The sequence below is a fragment of the Asterias rubens genome, chromosome 12 (assembly GCF_902459465.1).
Source record: "Asterias rubens chromosome 12, eAstRub1.3, whole genome shotgun sequence".
Taxonomy (NCBI): Eukaryota; Metazoa; Echinodermata; class Asteroidea; order Forcipulatida; family Asteriidae; genus Asterias; species Asterias rubens.
Window position 1 is genome coordinate 2,669,757 of NC_047073.1, and position 19,481 is coordinate 2,689,237.

At 39.1% G+C, this 19,481-nt stretch overlaps 1 protein-coding gene across 1 annotated transcript in view; it reads left to right on the top strand.

The window, feature by feature from the left end:
- The window catches only part of LOC117297561 (protein O-linked-mannose beta-1,2-N-acetylglucosaminyltransferase 1-like), a 34,678-nt gene that overhangs the window by 6,938 nt on the left and 8,259 nt on the right, over positions 1 to 19,481 (top strand). Inside the window, exons 3-8 of the mRNA XM_033780659.1 lie at positions 8,942 to 9,035; positions 14,825 to 14,958; positions 16,950 to 17,129; positions 17,271 to 17,397; positions 18,486 to 18,584; positions 19,218 to 19,345. Coding sequence (XP_033636550.1) covers positions 8,942 to 9,035; positions 14,825 to 14,958; positions 16,950 to 17,129; positions 17,271 to 17,397; positions 18,486 to 18,584; positions 19,218 to 19,345 — 762 coding nt within the window. The remainder of the gene's footprint in view (positions 1 to 8,941; positions 9,036 to 14,824; positions 14,959 to 16,949; positions 17,130 to 17,270; positions 17,398 to 18,485; positions 18,585 to 19,217; positions 19,346 to 19,481) is intronic.

Genomic DNA, 19,481 nt, shown 5'->3' on the forward strand with positions numbered 1-19,481 from the left:
AATGTTTTCATTAGTGATTATTCCCTGATCTTGTACTTAATGGGTTTTATCGGCCTTATAAAGTCAAGGCTGCCGCTATGTGACTTGTGGTTTAAAGCAGCAGTTGCGAAGGATACGGTTTATACTGTACAAACACGCCATGTCATTGGCATGTGTGTGACCAGTGTGACTAGCAAGGCTGCGATATCACAGGGTTTTATTGTGCGTACTTCTTTTAGCTCAAATACAAGCTCTGAGTACATAAGGGCCGGCAGTTGTAAACACGGGTACATGTTTGCCCAGAGTTGATGCACAAGTACTTTGTGTGTAGTACACCTATGACTATTTTTATCAATAAGACGCTGACGTTTACTGGTGCACCCCACTAAATCGGGAGAAAACATGGCGTCAGCCTCATTTTATTTTTTGTAGGGCCTCAAAATTGTGACCATGGGGTTGTTGAAGTCCCTTCCAACTTGAGATATTTTGGATGACATAGACCTTAAAGACACTGGACACTATTGGTAATTGTCAAAGACCAGTCTTCTCACTTGCTGTATCTCAAAATATGCATATTTTTATAAAACAACAAACCTGTGAAAATTTGAGCTCATTTGGTCGTCAAAATTGCGAGATAACTACATGTTATGAAAGAAAGAACACCCCTGTCACACAAAGTTGTGTGCTTGCAGATGCGTGATTTCGAGACCTCAAAATCTAATTCTGAGGTCTCAAAATCAAATTTGTGGAAAATTACTTCTTTCTCGAAGGAAAACTACATCACTTCAGAGGGAGCCGTTTCTCACAATGTTTTATACTATCAACCTCTCCCAAAGTTTTTATTCTAATAATTATTTTGAGTAATTACTCATTGTGTCCACTGCCTTTAAAAGCAGGTCGTACAAAATGGCCATATTATACAAAATACTATGGCCACACACAAAATATTTATCTATTTTGGCTGAAAGAATAGGGCCTACAGTTTGCATAGTACTTCATGCATGCACACGTGTGAAGATCAATCGATTGTACGAACACTTGCCCTTTTTCCAAAATGTCCAGGTTGATTGGCTTTTTTTAAAAGACCAGTTGTCCTGTTTTTAGAGGTACACATGTCAGAAATATTTTAACAATTTGGATGGAATTCTTATACAGTTCTGCTCTACTGTCCAGGCCAATTTCAAATTGAAACCGTTGTTTTGGTTTCACTTCTGGATGGTTTTAAAGGCACTGGACACTAGTATTGGTAATTCATCAAAAAAATGTTAGCATACAAAACTTTTTTGGTAACAAGCAGTGGAGAGCTGTTGATACATGTACAGTAGTATACAATATTGTGAGATTCGAATCCCTCTGAAGTAACGTAGTTTTTGGGAAAGAGGTAGGCCTACAATGTACATGTAATTTCTCGCTCAAACATGTCAAATATTAAAAGACTTCAGGCATGAAGCCTTTTATTATGCATCTAAAGTTGTGCAGCGAGGGTGTTTTTTTCTTTAATTGTTCTCTTGCAAGTTCGATGACCAATTGAGTCAAAATTTTCACAGGTTTGTTATTTTATGCATTTGAGATTCACCGAGTGAGAATACAGGTCCCTAATTCCTGGCTCTGCTTATGGCTCATGACTTTTACCGCCGAATTCTACTCTTCGCCGCTTACAGGCAAGTGCCAAATTTATTTGCTAGCTGTGTATAAAGCGAAGAATGCCTGGTAACCCGGAGTATACACGCCAACAAGCAAAAAGTCCCTGCCAACACGTGAAATACGCTTGCGTAAGCGCCGATTCTTTGCTTACTGTAAGCAGAGCCATGATATTGGGCCCTGGTCTTTGACAAATTACCAAAATTTTCCAGCCGTCGATTTCACCAAACTCTTCCTAACTTAGGATTAATCTTAGGACGTAGGACGAGTTAAGTTCCGCATCCAACGCCGTAGGACGCATTGAACCCATCCTAAGTTAGGACGGGTTACTCATCCTAACTCGAGATAGGATTAATCCTAGCGTTTCGTGAAATCAATTGCAGTGCTTTGAGAAACTCAAAACCAAACATTGTTCAACTTTACACTTGGTATTTCCAGCGGGGTTCAACCTGCCAATTACATCCACATGTAGCATTTTGTCTCCGCAGCTTCTGGTCAAGGGTTCAGGGCTGCTGTGTAAATAGCAACATTGATTTTTTTCTCTCTCAAACAAGTATCTGTTTCAATTTCTGTTGTTGTGACCTTATTTTTTTGACCGGGTATGATAAAGGGATACAAAAGAGAAGTTAAGGTACTTAGTAAAGTATTAACTTGCAATGACCCTGTAGTAACTGTATGTTGTACTATTTAAAATTGTGAACATGAGTCATGCCTGGGGGTGGGTACAGCCCTGATACTTCATGGCGGCAATGAAGGCAATTGTCTCCATGCCCCCCTGGTCATTGCTTTCGGGCCCTTGATATGCACTATAGTAGAACTTAAATAATTCCCCATAGGGTGTTCTTTACCAGGAGAAAATGCCTTGGTGCCCTTGCCCTTTCTAAAACGAAGCATACAGGCAGGCTGTCGGTGCAATGGGGAACAACATTAACAAAGCAAACAAAAGTGTTTGTAACGTTCAGATACGTCTTTTTTCACTTCGTCATTGAACAAGAAAATGTATTTTGCATCGCAAGGCAACACTTTTTCTTATTAAAAAAAGAACCACATTTGTGTTCTATGTAGCATTTGAAGCAAGAATATTTATCTTTAGCCATACTACAGGTTTGGATTTCCACAATTGAGAGGGCAAGGCCATTTTCATTTTGCAGAGGGAACTTCCAGAGTAGACTTTAAAGTTTGGGATACAACTATAAGCAGGGTTCTCCACAGGGTTACATTTTCTGCATAATCATATAATTATTGCTGCATGATAAGCTGATAGCACAAACCATTTGGTGGATTGTAATCAAAAATGGTTTTCAAGAAAGTTTGGGCACTTTGGGTATTTGTCCGGGCGCTACATTTTTGAACGGGCGCACTAGGTATTTTGAGAATTTGGACGGGCACCGTGCCTGTCCAAAACTGCTTGTGTACAACCCTGCTGTATAGGGACACCATGGCCAGGACCAGGGCAACAGAGGCCATGAGCCTCTGCTGCCTCCATAGCGCTCCAGGCCTGGTGTCATTTTAAGACACTGTGTAATTTACAAACGTCAATAAACATGCAACTCAGCTCTGAACTCAGCTCAGCAGACAAAATTGATTGGTTGTGACAATCAATAAAATAATCAGTTTCACTATCCTTATCACAGTCTGTGCATACATTACATCACATTGGTGTGGTGCTAAAGGGTTACCAACTTCACCTTAAAGGAACACGTTGCCTTGGATCGGTCGAGTTGGTCTTTGAAAAGCGTTTGTAACCGTTTGTTATAAAATGCATAATGGGTAGAAAGATGTTGTAAAAGTAGAATACAATGATCCACACAAACATGCCTCGAAAATGCACGGTTTTCTTTTTTTACCTCGTCGACTAACATGGTCGGCCATTATGGGAGTCAAATTTTTTACTCCCATAAATGGGTGACCGTGTTAACCATGCAATTTCGAGGCAAATTACAAACGCTTTTCAAAGACCAACTCGTCCGATCCAAGGCAACGTATTCCTTTAAGAGTTGATGTGAGGAGAATATTTTTTACTGGGCAGTCGTTAAGTTTTGTTCTTGAAAAACCAAAATATCTTTGATAAAGCGGTGACCAAAGATGTGCTGGTAAAAATTATATTCAAAACATGAACAATTGTGTCAGGGTTGCATACACAAATTGTGGGGAAAATTACATTTAGGTTCCAACTACCTTTATAAATGTTGGCAATATCCACGAGACATCATGTAGTACACAAAATTACATTCCGTTACATTGACTGGACTGAATACAATGTAGAACCATCGTTAACATTGGCTGACTTCTGAGTCATCCGTTTTTGTTCAATGCGTATCCTTTGTATTTGATATTTTTGTGGAAATGCACTCGATGTACACATCAATCTAAATTATTGGTATTTTACAGGCATTGAAATTTGCTCTGGTGATTTTGAACAATTATTGATTATTATTTTTTATTAATTGTAAGCAGCTGTTGAAAAAATCATACAGGTATAGGGAAAATTTCATCAAGATATCTGGGACCAATTCCATCAAGATATCTGGGACCAATTCCATCAAGATATCTGGGACCAATTTCATGGCCACGTAATGCGCTAAGCAAAGCCATGAAAATGGGCCAAACAGACCCTAATTTCATAGAGCTGCTTAATTGCCAAGTTTGTGCTTACTGTACAAGTTTGAGAGCACACAAAAAGGCATGCTAACCTTCCGACTTACTGTTTGAAAATAAAATAAAATCAATGATGTCACAATACAAATCCATGGTCAACGCGCAAGCTGGCCACCTAGTTTTTTTGCCAACCTGTGAAATATGCCAAGCCTTACGCTTAAGGACATTTTTCTGCTACAGTCAGCGCGAAAATGTGCATGTACCGTTTAATAGAGCTATGAAATTGGCCCCAGAAGTGTTTGTACATGTCATGCATAGACAGGCTTGGATGAATGAATGCACTCCCCCAAGGCAGAGTTATACTACTACCCCTTTAAAGGGTTTTGATACCTTTTGTAGACCAAGTTTTTGGCCATGCCGTGAATCCCTACACTCACAGTAAATGATGTGATGTAAAATAGTTTACATGTAAAAGTTTCAGCTTAATTAGAAAAAAAAAAAAGTGAAAGTCACGAACATGTAGCAATATTTTTAGGAGAGTCGCGTAAAGGCATTGTTCATGCTTAAATAGTTTTTATCTCGCTGAGTGAAAACTTATTTTCTTTAAATTGTATAATTAATTTCTCAAAAACTACAGCAGCTCAGTAAGTAATGTTTTATAGGATTAGCTTTATTCCTTCATTATAGGCATATCTTTTTAAGTTTAACGTCAATCTGTGAATGTTTGTGTTTTGTGTCGTACAAAAAAGCACCTAAACCCTTTAATGTTACAAGCCTTGTGGTGCTGGAATTCACCATGCTAATCCCAGCATGTCACTCAGTCCAAAGCCTAAGCATAGTCCAGAATTTATTATAATTTTTTAGCAGAAAAATGGTGGGGGGGGGGGGCTGGATTGTAGGCTGGTTTTGTTGGGAGAGATTGTATTGTCTGACCTAGATTTTCATTGTTGGGGAGATGAAACGGGATATGATACGTTTTGTTGGGACTTTGCCCTGGGAATTGTTTGATAAGGCATTGATGAAGACACGATGTTATGTGATATCAAATACAGAGGCGGCATATTGTATAAATATTTTGTTTTTAAGAAAACAAATATTTGGGTCAGGGAGCTCTATTTATCACACAATAAAATGGATACTTTGAATGGCTTCTAAAAATTTATAAATGTGTCCGACAAAGTATTTCTTTTCGATGACATGTGTAAAAACATTGCGACTCGCAACAATTTTCTCACCGTTTAAAACAAAAACTTGGAGGTAAACAAGTGACGATTAATTCTATGTGGAACATGACATTTTTGGCAATCCTTTATAAAAGTTTGTAGGTAAACATGTGATGAGAAAGTTACATGGATGATGACAATAGGTTTTTGCGTCAAAATGTTTGGAATGTTCACATTTTGTAAACATTATACTAAAACATTTTCATTGGGTCATAAAATCCAGCATTTATTTTCCAATACCTCTTGGTGTTAAGGTTTGCGGGACAATAGTAATAAAGGCACTGGATACTATTGGCAATAACTCAAAATATTTGTTAGCACAAAAACTTGCTTGGTAACGAGCAATGGAGAGCTGTTGATGGTATAAAACATTGTGAGAAACGGCTCCCTCTGAAGTTACAAAGTTTTTGATTTCTCATTCAAATTTTAAAAGACTTCAGGCCTGAAGCCTTTTATTAGGCATCTGAAAGCACACAAATTTGTGCAACAAGGGTGTTTTTTCTTTCGTTATTTTCTTGCAATTTCAATGACCAATTGAATCAAAATCCACAGATTTGTTATTTTATGCTCATGTTGGGATACACCAAGTGAGAATACTGACCAGTATTTGACAATTACTAAAGGTCTCCAGTGCCTTTAACTATTTACACTGTACAAAACTCTCACTGTGTTGTCGCACCCCTTTATACCTTCCACCCTTCCACAGTTCTACCCTGTGGAGGTAGAAGAATATGCAGGGCCACCTTATGCTAACAGTCAGGGCAGGCAATCATTTCCCAAAACTAAAAACTGGGTTTTGTTGAGTCACAAATAGATGAGAATGCAAGCTTTCAAATACTTGCAGGGCCGGAATTTGAGGAACATATCCACAAGCCTGCTAAAAACTTTAGGGGGGGTAGGGGGTCACCAGACACACAAGGCCTGAAGGCCACTTCAAGGTGTGGGCTACAAATCAACTAGTTGCCACCTACTCCTGGGACTGAAACAGCCCGTCGATTTCACAAAACTCTTCCTAACTTAAGACGAATCTTAGGACTTAGGACGAGTCCCAACCCTGCACTGTAGCATGCAGACCTTAAGATTAATCCTAAGTTAGGACGAGTTACTCGTCCTAACTCGAGATAAGACGAGTCCTAACTCGTTGTGAAATCGACGGCAGGGTTACCCCCCTTTACAGTCCATAGGATCATTGAGCTTGTATAGCTCCATGATATGGGTATCATCCATCAGAAGCCTGGCTGGTAGAGCAGAAAGCACAACCTCCTCAACTTTACAAAGCAATCATGGTTAAGTGTCTTGCTTTAAGGACACAAATGAAGTGTCACGACCAGGACTCGAACCCACACTCTGCTGATCAGAAACACCAGAGCTTGAATCCGGTGCTCTTAACCCCTAGGCCGTGACCCGTGTAACAAGACCAGAATCAAGAGATAAATAATCACATATAGAATGCTCAAAATTGCAACAACAGGAATCTAAAAACCAAGATAACGCCAAAGTTGCAAACATTCCGAAAAACCTCGTTTCAATTTAGCATGCTTCAGCCAAACATCATTGGGTCCAGAATGGCAACAGTTCTCATTTTGCCGTTGGATTTCCCATTTTATGTTCTTTATTAACATGTTCTCAGTTTAGTCTTCTTGGATCATACACTCAATAAATTAGTATTTTTTGTTGCATAATTTTTATTTTGCCATTTGGACAGCTGGATCCATATCCGGTGTACAAATAGATGTTGCCGTTATTTCAAACACATTAAAAACGAAACCTCTACATTAGTAATCCATGTATAATACACACAATGATTATTGACCTGTTAAAAAAAAAATATACATATTTTCTTTACACCATTTGGCATTTTGAAAGCTGGATCCATTTCCAGTGTACACAAATAGACATTTCTATATTTGTATTTCTAAGACAGCACAAAACGAAACCCGCGTACCGACGTAACCGCCATACGTTAGCAATCCATTATCAGCCTTAAGTCACCTAAGTGGTAAACATGTCGGGTGTTGCTGCATGCTTTACATATTAATCACAAGTTCTGATAGGACAAGTACACTTGGACAGCAGTGTGGATTTATGACTTTTGTTTGACTGCACTCCATTAATCATTCATAGTGGTGAGACTACTAATAAAATGCAAAGTGCAGTATTGTTCTCTTTGATGACAGACGCTCATTTACAACAGGGCATAAAGCCCAGCTGTAAAATGCATGTATTTACTTTGTAAAAGTACTCACACAATCAGTCTTTGTCTAGAGCACTTAGGATGGCTTGTAAAATCATATGTTAAAATAAATTTGTTAAACGTTTACCCAAGTCAGTTTATTACTTATGGTTTATTACTTGACATTTAAAACAAAACATACAAACATCCCCTTGAGATGATCCCATGGCTGTTTATTCCCTAGTCTTGGTTCCAAGACCATTGGTGTTGCGCGGTCACACACAACCAACAGTCTGACCTATGCACGGCAAAATGTACTAGCTTGTAATGAATGAACATTCAGGGCGCTTTTTATTTCTGATTCCCGGATCCGGATTTGTCTTTGGGTGGACAAGAACGCTAGTCACAGCGCCTTCTATGTTCATTCATTACAAGCGTGTACAGTTTGCCGCACATAGATCAGAACGATGGTTGTGTGTGACCGCACGACACCAATGGTCTTGGAAGCAAGACTATTTATTCCCAGGTTGTATCATTAACTTGAGGGTGATCCCTGGCTGGGTTGACAAAATAGGTAGCCCAATAACGTTTAAAGCCATTGGACACTTTCGGTACAGAATTTTCTTTTTTAAAGTTCACAGATTTACAAATAATTTACAGGGTTTACAGAAGGTAATGGTGAAAGACTTCTCTTTTGAAATATTAGGCCTATACCATGTAATGCTTTACTTTTTGAGAAAACATTAAAACAATATCAATTCTCGATATTGAGAATTACGGATTTATTTTAAACACATGTCATGACACGGCGAAACATACAGAAATTAGGGTGGGTTTTCCTGTTATTTTCTCCCGACTCCGATGACCGATTGAGCCTAAATTTTCACAGGTTTGTTATTTTATAGACAAGTTGTGATACACGAAGTGTGGGCCTTGGACAATACTGTTTACCAAAAGTGTCCAATGGCTTTAAAGGGCTAGATAGCTCAGTTGGTATTTTTTTTCTTTTTTCTTCCCCAATTAGAGCAAATACCAAAGTTACAAATGGAATGTCGCCGTCTTCTTTACAGAGCGCCACCATGTTGAACACGAAGTGCGCAACCAATCACTCCAACGATCAAATATGTTTGCAATGAGTTTGCCGCAAGTCAGTGGAATGCACCCCTGAGTTTATTGGCCTCAAGTAACCTGCTGAAAATTGTCCCATCCTTTGGAAATAAATCTGCCACCATGGTGTGGATATGTTACGACAGACTTCTACAAAGCAACGCCTTCACAGCTGAGATATTATTTTTAACAGTTGTTGCAATATTTCTTGATGTTTCAGGTCATCCTGGTCGGGGTTCTCATGGCAACTGTCATCGTTAATATCCTGTTCATTGCAGACACGGGAAGGAGGTTGAGAGAAGTACATTCAGAAGGTATTGTACATGTTTAATGTTTGAACATAAAGCTTGGTTCATACTTCGTGCGATGCGAATTCGGCAGGAATTTGACATCACAACTCTGGTTTTGCTGCGATATTCGCAAGAGAGTTGAACACAACTCCGCTGCTGCGAAGTATTCTTTGCAAATTTGTGACGTCAACATTGGTATCATTTTCGCGTTCCCAGGAAGTATAGTGAGAATACTGGTCTTTGACAATTGCCTTTAAGTCAGCAAGTGACAAATATGGACACCAACAAAACTTTGAGTCTCCTGAAAATACGTTTGGACCAATGTGGTTTATAGTGGCATTTCCTAAAGTCTTAAGTTCGGTTCATGCTTCCTGCGAATGCGAAAGTGTCTTAAACTCCATGTATCAACAGCTCTCAATCGCGTGTTACCAAGTAAGGTTTTATGCAAATAAAATTATTGAGTCAATTACCAATAGTGTCCAGTGCCTTCAAGGCAATATTTCCACACTGTATTTTCTGTGTCAACTGCGTACTTGGTTCGAAGGTTTAGTCAATGGAAGCATAACGAGCTCTTTCTCAAGTCGATAAGATTCCACAAAATCTTTAAACTCTTTGTGCCTACAGGAAGTCTTCCTGTAAAGAGGAAGTGGTCTTTTGTAAACATCACAAGAATGTTGTGAGCAACATCTTCTTTGTACAAAGATGTTGATCCCCACTCTTGTATTCATCTCATGGTCCTTAGACCAAATAACAAATAAAACTTGTTTAGCGTCCTGCCTTTTTGAAAAAATGGAAGTAGGAGAGCCTTTTTTATATATTTCAAAATGGGCATGGCATGCCGACACACTTTTGAAGACAACCGGCTGTTTTTTTTTTCTTCAAATTTGTTAAAATGTATCTTTTTGTAAACAAAAAAAAAGAAAAGGAAAAAAAGAAGAAGAAAAAGGGGGCAGCCTCTTAAAAGGAAGCGGGCGGGGACGCTTAACATGGTTCTTATTTTATAAAGGCCTTCTAGTGGGTCTTGTGTTGGGGTATGACTGCATTGTAAAACTATGCCTTCTAGGCCTGTGACAAGTTTCATTTAATTGTTTGTCAAGTTTGAAGGACGCACATAATCCCTCCTCTATGCACTCGATTTATGGTGGTGTGATATCCTATACATTTCATCAAAGACAGTTACAGTTCTGTTTTGTGGTCTTTGCTCTGATCTGTTGAGAAAAAAAGTTTTTTCCCCTTATAGGCCTACATGTTTGATTGTACCACCCAGTTTGCAATATGAAAGATGTACTACATGTACAGGGTTCATGCTACATGCTAATAAAAAGTGATAAAAAGTTGGAAAAGGAAAAGTTGAAACAGTTTGTATACTTTTGGTTGAACGTTTGTAAACTGCTCATCCTGTAGTGCACAGTTGGAATGCCTTTAAAGGCAGTGGACACTACATGCACTATTGGTAGTTACTCAAATGCTCATTAGCATAAACCTTACTTGGTGACGAGTAATGGGGAGAGGTTGATAGTATGAAACATTGTGAGAAACAGCTCCCTATGAAGTGATGTAGTTTTCGAGAAAGAAGTAATTTTCCACAAATTTGATTTCTAGACCTCAGAATTAGGTTTTGAGTGATTTTGTGTGACAAGGGTGTTTTTTCTTTCATTATTATCTCGCAACTTCGACGACCAATTGAGCTCAAAGTTATTGTATGCTAGAATGTTGAGATACATCAAGTGAGAAGACTGGTCTTTGACAATTACCAATAGTGACCAGCGTCTCTAAGGAGCATCTTCTCTAGTTAAAAACTATATATGTTTTCATTGTGCTAAAGACAATAGTACTTCGTAAACACGTGTGGATATTGATCCAAAAATCAAAATGAGCATTCCAAAATCTTTGGCGTTTTATTGTTGTCAACATCTGGTAAAGAGAAATTACCAACTGTGCATAAAACATGGACAGTAGTGGTTAAAGCCATTGGACCCTTTCGGTACAGAAAAAAAAAAAAAAATTCACAGGTTTACAAATAATTTACAGGGTTTACAGAAGGTAATGGTGAAAGACTTCTATTGAAATATTAGTCCATGAAATGCTTTACTTTTTGTGAAAACAGTAAAACAATATAAATTCTTGTTAGCGAGAATTACGGATTTATTTTAAACACATGTCATGACACGGCGAAACGCGCAGAAACAAGAGTGGGTTTTCCCGTTATTTTCTCCCGACTCCGATGACCGATTGAGGCTAAATTTTCACAGGTTTGTTGTTTTATATATAAGTTGTGATACACGAAGTGTGGTACTTGGACAATACTGTTTACCAAAAGTGTATAATGGCATTAAGACTGGGCAACTAATGGGACTTGTGTCCAAATTGCGACTATTGATTGCCGAGTCGAGTTTCGTCTACCGGTTTTTAACAACTTGGTTAATCGTGCCGCCACGGCTTCTACACAAATAGTCGTGGCTACTACAAAAATAGTCACAACTATCTGATTGGTGAACCAATTGTGTCACCCACGACTATTCGCAACATCATAATTTACTAACGAAACACAATCAGACATCAGTCACACAATCCTTCAATTAAATTAGTCGCGACTACTGTCGAAGTTCGACTATTCGAGTTGCGACTGGTCAAGTAGTAAACTTCACTAGTCGTCCAGTCCTAGCAGTCACTGTAGTAGCACTTAAAGAGTAACTTATTACATATAAGAAACTTAATAAGCTTCTGTAGGCAACAACTGGGGGCCTACTTCTTTAGATGCAAAACAAGAGGTTGGGACTAACAAATCTTTTTTTAATTATAAACTGTGTTGGCCTAAAGACTTTGCTTTCTTATGGCAATTAAATGATGAAAAAAACAAGTAAGGTAGTGGTAGCATTTATAGATTTTACAAATGACACTTAAAAAAAAAGCATGAGCTTTGGTAGCAACACCTACTTCTTCAGATGCAATTTAACAAGAAGTTGCAACTAATACAGCAATTTTTTATTATCAACTGTGTATAGACTTAGCTTTCTCATGACAAATGACGCATGAGCATCTAGCTACACAACTATAGAAGACAAAACCTATACAAGTAAACCTTAGGGTACTATGACAAGAAAGAGACAAAAGAGGGATAGCAAGGAGGCTGGGAATGCGGGGAGTGAAAGTAAGACGAGTAGGGATGAATGATAAGAAAGCAGGAGGAATGACACGGGGATAAGGAGGTAGATAGATGAATAAAAGATGGAGACAAGAGAAGGGGACTAGGGGGGTGTCCAAATGATACAGTGGGTGTTTGACAAAAGAGGAGGACGGATCAAAGAATCCTGGTGAAAAGCATCGCAGGAGACTCTTCGAGTCAGGCAACTGGAAAAGTAAAGAAAGCTTTAAGGGAGTGAGAGAGAGTGAGAACCCAATGCGAAAAGCCGCAAACGAGACGTCAGATACAAAGAGTGTACAATTTTATTGATTAACGAGTCAGAGTTATTGGTTGCAGAGAGGTGGCTGCACTGAATGCTGAATGGCTTAATCCTGTAACACTATTGTTCGATAAAGAGTTCTCCTCAAAGATTTTCCCGTTGTCATAAAAAGTAACCCATTGATACAATGCACTTTTGGCGAAAGGCTGTGATTGTACACACTGGGGCCCTAAAAAGTACCTCATATTGACGTGTGCGGAAGAATTGATATTTTCTCGATTAACATTCTTGTTTACTGGTCGTAAAGCCAAAATCAATCAGAGATTTAGGTTTTTATTGTGATGACCTGGGTGAAAAGACGGCGTTGGAAAATGCAGTAAAGTTTTTGGAAAGGGGCACCAAAAAGGGAGTAAGTTGGAGGGAAACATAGGAGGGTTAAAATGTTTACCTGAGTGGTCCCCTGTGTGTACGACATTTGCCGACCTGAGTACACAAAGCATGATGCCCTCTATTGTGGGAGGAAAATAAAGAAGGATTAAGGGACAATTTGTTGAACCTATGTGGTCCCCCTATAAATGTGTTTGATATTTAACATTAATGTGTTATGACATTTGCCGACCTGAGTACACAATGCAAAAGTACATTGTACCCTCTATAATTGTGAGGGGGAACAAAAATAGTGGGAATAAGGGAAAATTTACCTATATAGTCCCCCCTTCAAATGTGTCTCTATTGCGTTACAACATTATTTGGCGAACCAGGTAGACAATGCACTAGACCATTGTACCCTCTGGTATGAATGGAGCAACAATGGAGGAAAGAAAGTGAAATATTTCTTTCCTCCATGGAGCAACTAACAAGGTACATTCAACCTTATTCAAGGTTGATTCCAGAGTGAGGCTGCTAAGTTAATCACTCTTTCTACTAATAACCCAATTTCTGATTTGGTTTCTGCCCTCCGAATAATCGTAGCAAAATTTCCTTCACTTAGAACTTTTATGTTCACGGAATGAGACTTTTATAATTCTATGGTCTATTGTAATGTACTGTGAACTCTCTTCATACATACTTTTTGTGATATGTACAAGTTATACCAAGCAACTTGCGAAATTGTTCAGAATCAACGTTGTTTTGTTTGTGGATTGAAAAAATAAAAAAAACTTTCTGTCTTGGCATTGTGTAAATACTCAGAACATGACCTCATGACAATAATATCTTGATGACTTTTAAAGAGAAGATTTCTGTTGTAAGACTTTGAGCATGGTTTTATCACACTGACTGTTTATCTGTCAAAAACACTCCGTCGGGAATTCTGTGAATACGTAGTTCATTGACACACAGTTTACTCTTACTGTGCATCTACATTACATATGGTGTTGATGCTTTCAGGACAAAGGCATTTAAAAATGAAGAATCATTAGGCATGTTTTAGGTGCAAATGTATGTGGGTCTACTTTCCTAGCAGGAAAAGACGCAATTATCTAAAATATGATTTGGAAAAATTATAGTTTCAACAAAACCTCACAAAATGGAGAAGATTACATTTACAAGTATAAGTAACAAGTAAATGTTTACAAGTAAATGTACATAAACACGAGTTTAATTTCTAATCAGGAAACACAGACAACCCTGACACTCATGGACGACCCCCATACCATCTTGACATTGCCAGAACGATCTGAGCAGCTGACCGAGATTACCAAGATCATCACATTCAAGAAACTGGTTACCAAACAAAACCGTTTTGACACTATCACAACTACCGTGATTGACACAGTCTACGAACTTAATGTCAGATTAAAATTTCCGTCTGAAAGAAGGACTAATCATGCAATGAAGCAGTGAAAAATCCTTAATGCAAGCTAAACTGTTTTTAACTCTAACAATTAAAGTATAATTGGGGTGTCTTGGCTGAGCGGATAAGAGCATCAGACTCAAGTACTGGTGGCTAAGTCATCGGATATCATCGGGATGTGGGTTCAAATCCCGGTCGGGACACTTGTGTCCTTGAGCAAGACACTTAACCCTATACGTGAAAGCTTTTCTCCACCCAGGGGTAAAATGGGTCCCTGTGAGGGTAGAGATGGTTTAGTGAATGATTAGCTTGGAGCGCGAAACTCAAAGCACTGGCTGTATACTCCCCAGGGAGCTGAGATGGTTTAAGGAATGATAGGCCCAGTGATGGTGGGTAATAATGTTGGAAGCGCTGTATAAAAACTGGTTATCAAAGTATAATAACAACTTCAGTTTGGAAAGATTTCTCAAAACATTTAGTACCATTTAGACCATTTAGTACCATTTAGTACCATATGATTTAGTACCATGTAGTACAAGTACAACATTTATACTGTGTAAGTCTTTTACATTTCCTCCAATGTTCATCAAAATTGTTTCCATCTTTAATCCTAGGAGTGGTTCCAGATGGTGAAACGGAGACAGATGTGGTTGCCAATGGCAACTCTTTTGAGAAAGGCCCTCGAGAGCTCGAGATTGAAGTTCTGTCGAGTGACAAGAAGGCGGCCATCTCTGTCGGAGGGACTCAGGTAAAAAACAAGACACTTTAACAAGACATGTAGGAGTTGGGTGGGTGCAGGACTTCATGGTAATAATGCGTATACCAAGAATATCCCCAGGCGGAGCTAAAATCGTCTGATCTGTTACAAGTTTTGGTAAATAAGTAAATAAGTCTACCGGCTACATGGGTTCTTTAAAAAACTGGGAGGGCATTCTGGACCCAAGTTTTGGGATGTTTGGCCAAAGCATGCTGCATTGCAACACGGTCTTCAGAATGTTTTCTATTTGGTGTTTATCTTGGTTTTAGAAGCCCTCTGTGCTATTTGCAGCAATTGAAACCTAGGTATCATGAATAAACACCTTTATCTTCTGAGGACCAAAACTACAGACAAACGTTTTTTAGTTTACCAGAATTTGCTGACATTTTCACAAAATATGTTTGCTGTGTTTTCAAAACTACATAGGTTAGGAAAGGAACTAATTTTGTGAATCATATATTGAGCATACTACAAATAGATGAAGTGAATCACAGGATTGCGATGTAACTTTTTATCTTCTCTCTTAAAACGATAGTCCTTGAAAAGCTGAGGATCAGCATTTTGAATTCCTGTAAAACTTTGCAGAATGCTTGGATTGTAACTGATCTGAAGTCCAGGCAGGTCAGATTTGATAGCGGAAGTTCTGATATCTCTTTCAGATAACTTGTCAATATCTCAAGAACATCTGGGAAGGGAGGGAAGAATGATGCTGTGAGATGCATTTGATCTTGGTACTCCTCTCACTGCACAGTTCAATTCAATTCAATTCAAAGCTATGTTTATTTCCACATACCATCATCCAGAAGCGAAAGAAAATCAGGCCTTATACTTAACTTCACAGAGGCAACAAAGGCGATCACCTCCATGCCCCCTGGTCATTGCCTTGGTGCCCTTGAAATGCTCTAGAAGTAATTTACATTTTTCTCATAGGGTGCCCTTTACCAAGGCAAAAATGCCTTGGTGCCCCTGCCCTTTCAAAAACGAAGCATACAAGCCTGGAAAGTACAGCCAATATAAATAAATGTGGAGGCATATCCAAAAAGCATGCCTTTTCAAGGAACAGCCTACAAAACGAAACAAAACAAGAATCTTTAATAACTAACTGTTAATTTTATTTTACACATACATAGTAGACTGTAAGTTTTCAGAGAAATGCGCTTTAGAAAACAAAAGACCCCTTACATTGGTTGCTATCACTGAGTCAAGTGTGTAGGCAAACAGTGTATGTAGATTTCATGTCTGGAATCTCATTTTTGAGAGGGTAAGACCATATTTCATTTTCCAAAAAGCACTTTGGGAAAAGAAAATGAGAAACTTTGACCGGGATAATAGCAACAGTCTCCCAGTAATGTTAGGCCTAAGATGTTGTACACTTATGTATTCCTCTAATCAGAATCCCTACTATTCAACAATTAATCACAGCACACACTCTAAGGCCTGGGTATGAGAAAAATTGACTAAGCGTAACCATGGTACTGATGATATTCAGGTTAGTAGTATGACTCACTTTCATTCATTGCCTCTTCAGAAGATGATTTGCTCACATTCATGACATTGTAAGCAACTCAATGTTTAGGCATACATGTAAAATGTACAGTCTTGTAAATCAAAATGTCAGGCAGGCCTACAACTCAAAACAAGCCATTTTGTCAGCTTGTGTACATGTAGTTACAAAGTGTCAGCCACTCTTGCAAAAGTAGAAGTAACATGCAAAATGTATTTTTAGTGATAAATTGATCATTATTGGACACATTAATACAATATTTTCCTGAAAGGTATGTGGGACTACGTTTAAATTATGAGACTTACTACTTCAACATGTGTAACGGTTTACGAGGTGCTGTGGTGCAGTATGCTGCCAACCAAACCAGGAACACCGGGGATGAACCCCTTTTTCTTTAAGATAAGTGCAGTGGGTTTCTTTTGATTAAGTGTGGTTTCCCACTTTCTTATCCATGTTACATTTTATCTTACTGATGCAGGTTCTTGAAGAAGAAGAGAAAGATGTTGGGCGGGGCATTCACATCTTAGTTCTAAATCAAGCCACAGGAAGTGTCATGGCTAGGCGTGTCTTTGATACGTACATCTCCAAAGAAGATGAGGCGATGGTGTTGTTTCTCAATATGGTGTCGGATGGACGTATACTCATCTTTACAATCAAGGTATTGACCTTTCCATTGTTGAGATAAACAAAGTGCGCCAGTGGGCATGGCCGGCCGAATGTTGGCAAAACAATCAATCATGTTAAAACAAATCTCATGTGTGATTTTTTTTCCCCTCAAATCCTTTCCCACCTTTTACAGGATGAGGGAACGTTCCAGTTGAAGGACTCTGCCCGATCTTTCTTGAAGATCCTTGGGAGCAACGACGCTCATCAGATGGGCTGGAGAGATACGTGGGCATTCGTCACACAGAAGCAAAAGAAACATGGTGAGAAACTTCCATCCAACCATCTTAAGTAGTCTTTAATTAACACCGTGGTTATTTTTCTTTTTGTAAGGGACACATTCTTCTCTTGAAGAATCGAATGTTGGGGTCCATGTCCAACAGCAATTTTGTCGCAATTTGGTCACAGATGAGATGGCCAGAAGTATGAAGCCAACTTCCAACTTCTCATACGGCACTCAGTGGTGATGTGCCTTGTGGTCTGATCACACTCAGGTGATGGCTTCATATTCACTTAGTAGCATGTGGCCAGTGCGCCATTGGCCTGGGAGGAGGAGTCGGTTTAGGCAACACCAGGCAAAAACTAAAGGGCATGTCCTGGTTTTACAATCAAATTTCTGAAAGATATTAGCAGTATTACTTTGTCATGTCTGGGTGTAGAGTTTATGATAATGACAAATACAGAAATTAGGCCAGTAAGCTTCGCTGTTGAAAGGGCAAGCACCAAGGCATTTTCTCCTTCGTAAAGGGCACCCTATGAGGAGAATGAACATTTCTACTGGAGCATACCAAGGGCACCAAGGCAATGACCAGGGGGCATGGAGGCAATCACCTTCGTTGCATGAAGTATGTATCTGGCCTGAGAAATGAATGGTCTCAGTGGGTTAAAACAAGTTAATTTAGTGCTGTAGAAAGGGGAGCAGAGTGTCTGTTTAACACAAATAAGACCTACACATCTTTGGATTGTTGTTTATTTTATGTATTGTGAAACTCACGTAAAAGAACTCAGTGCACTTATCGAAAAGAGAAGGGGTTCGCCCCAGTGATCCTGGTTTGATTGGCAGCACCTTGTAAACAATTACATGTACACGTTGCAGGAGTAAGTCTCATAATTTAAACGTAGTCCCACATACCTTTCAGGAAAATATTGTATTATTGTGTCAATATGATCACGGCACCTTGTAAACCATCACATTGTGCTATGCAAAAAGAGTAGGTCTCGTAATCAAATTGTAGTCGCAGATGCCTGCAGGAAATACTGAATGTTACTGTTAAGTGCCACTGAGTGACGGATATATGCGCGCTATATCAGAAGCCACTATTACTAATATTTTTTATTTCATTATTTACAGGCCACCCTTTTGCCGAGATGTACAATAAAGCAGCGGACTTAACCCAGTGGGCCTCCCCAGTCATTCTGAAGACAACCATTCCTCTCATTTCGCTCAAAGGTAGGTTCAAGCTCTTTTATTTTTTATTTTTTATTTTATTTAATTTATGCAAGTAGCCAAACACACAAGGCCTGAAGGCCACTTCAAGGTGTGTGCTACAATTATTTTTTTCCAGAGGCCATTGCCACCTACTCCTAGGGCTGAAACAGGGTTACCCCTTTTACAGTCCATACGGATGTAGGCTTGGGTATCATCAGTCCGAAGCCTGGCCGGTAGAGCAGAAAGCACTACCTCCCCAATTTTACAAAGCAAGTGTCACGTCCGGGATTCGAACCCGCACTCTGCTGTTCAAAAACCAGAGCTTGATTGAATCCGGTGCTCTTAACCGCTCGGCCATGACATGCCAAATCGCCAGCAGGGGCACAGTACTACTTACACTGGGGCTAAAACACGGTTACCCCCTTCGCATTCCGTAAAGATGTAGGCATGGGATAAATACAATTGGTTTGTAAGTTCTTTGTGTTGTAATTCATTTTTTTCGGAGAAGATCAACTTCAGGGGTTTAGTGCCAGGTGTTCACTCATTGAAATTAACCTTCCTGGTTTCAAGTCACTCATTTGAGATGGGAATGAGTCGACAGGGATTAGTTTTCAAAATCACCAATCGTTTCAATGTATTTATTGATCCCTGCAGAAACTGAATGTAATTGGCCAGACACTGAAGCCAATCAGAGGAGACGTTCATTCTGTAATCAGGTGGAGGGGTACGGCAGCCTCTGCAGTTGTGACGACCCAGCTCCCATCGAAATGAAACCAGAAAAGGTAAGAGCAATACAATCCAGACAGGGAACATGACATGAACATGGCGGCATCATCAATAAAAGTCTATCACGCTGCAAAAACTTTGCCAATTTGAGTATACATGTTGTTTGTTAAATTTTAGTTTCTTGTTTGCAAG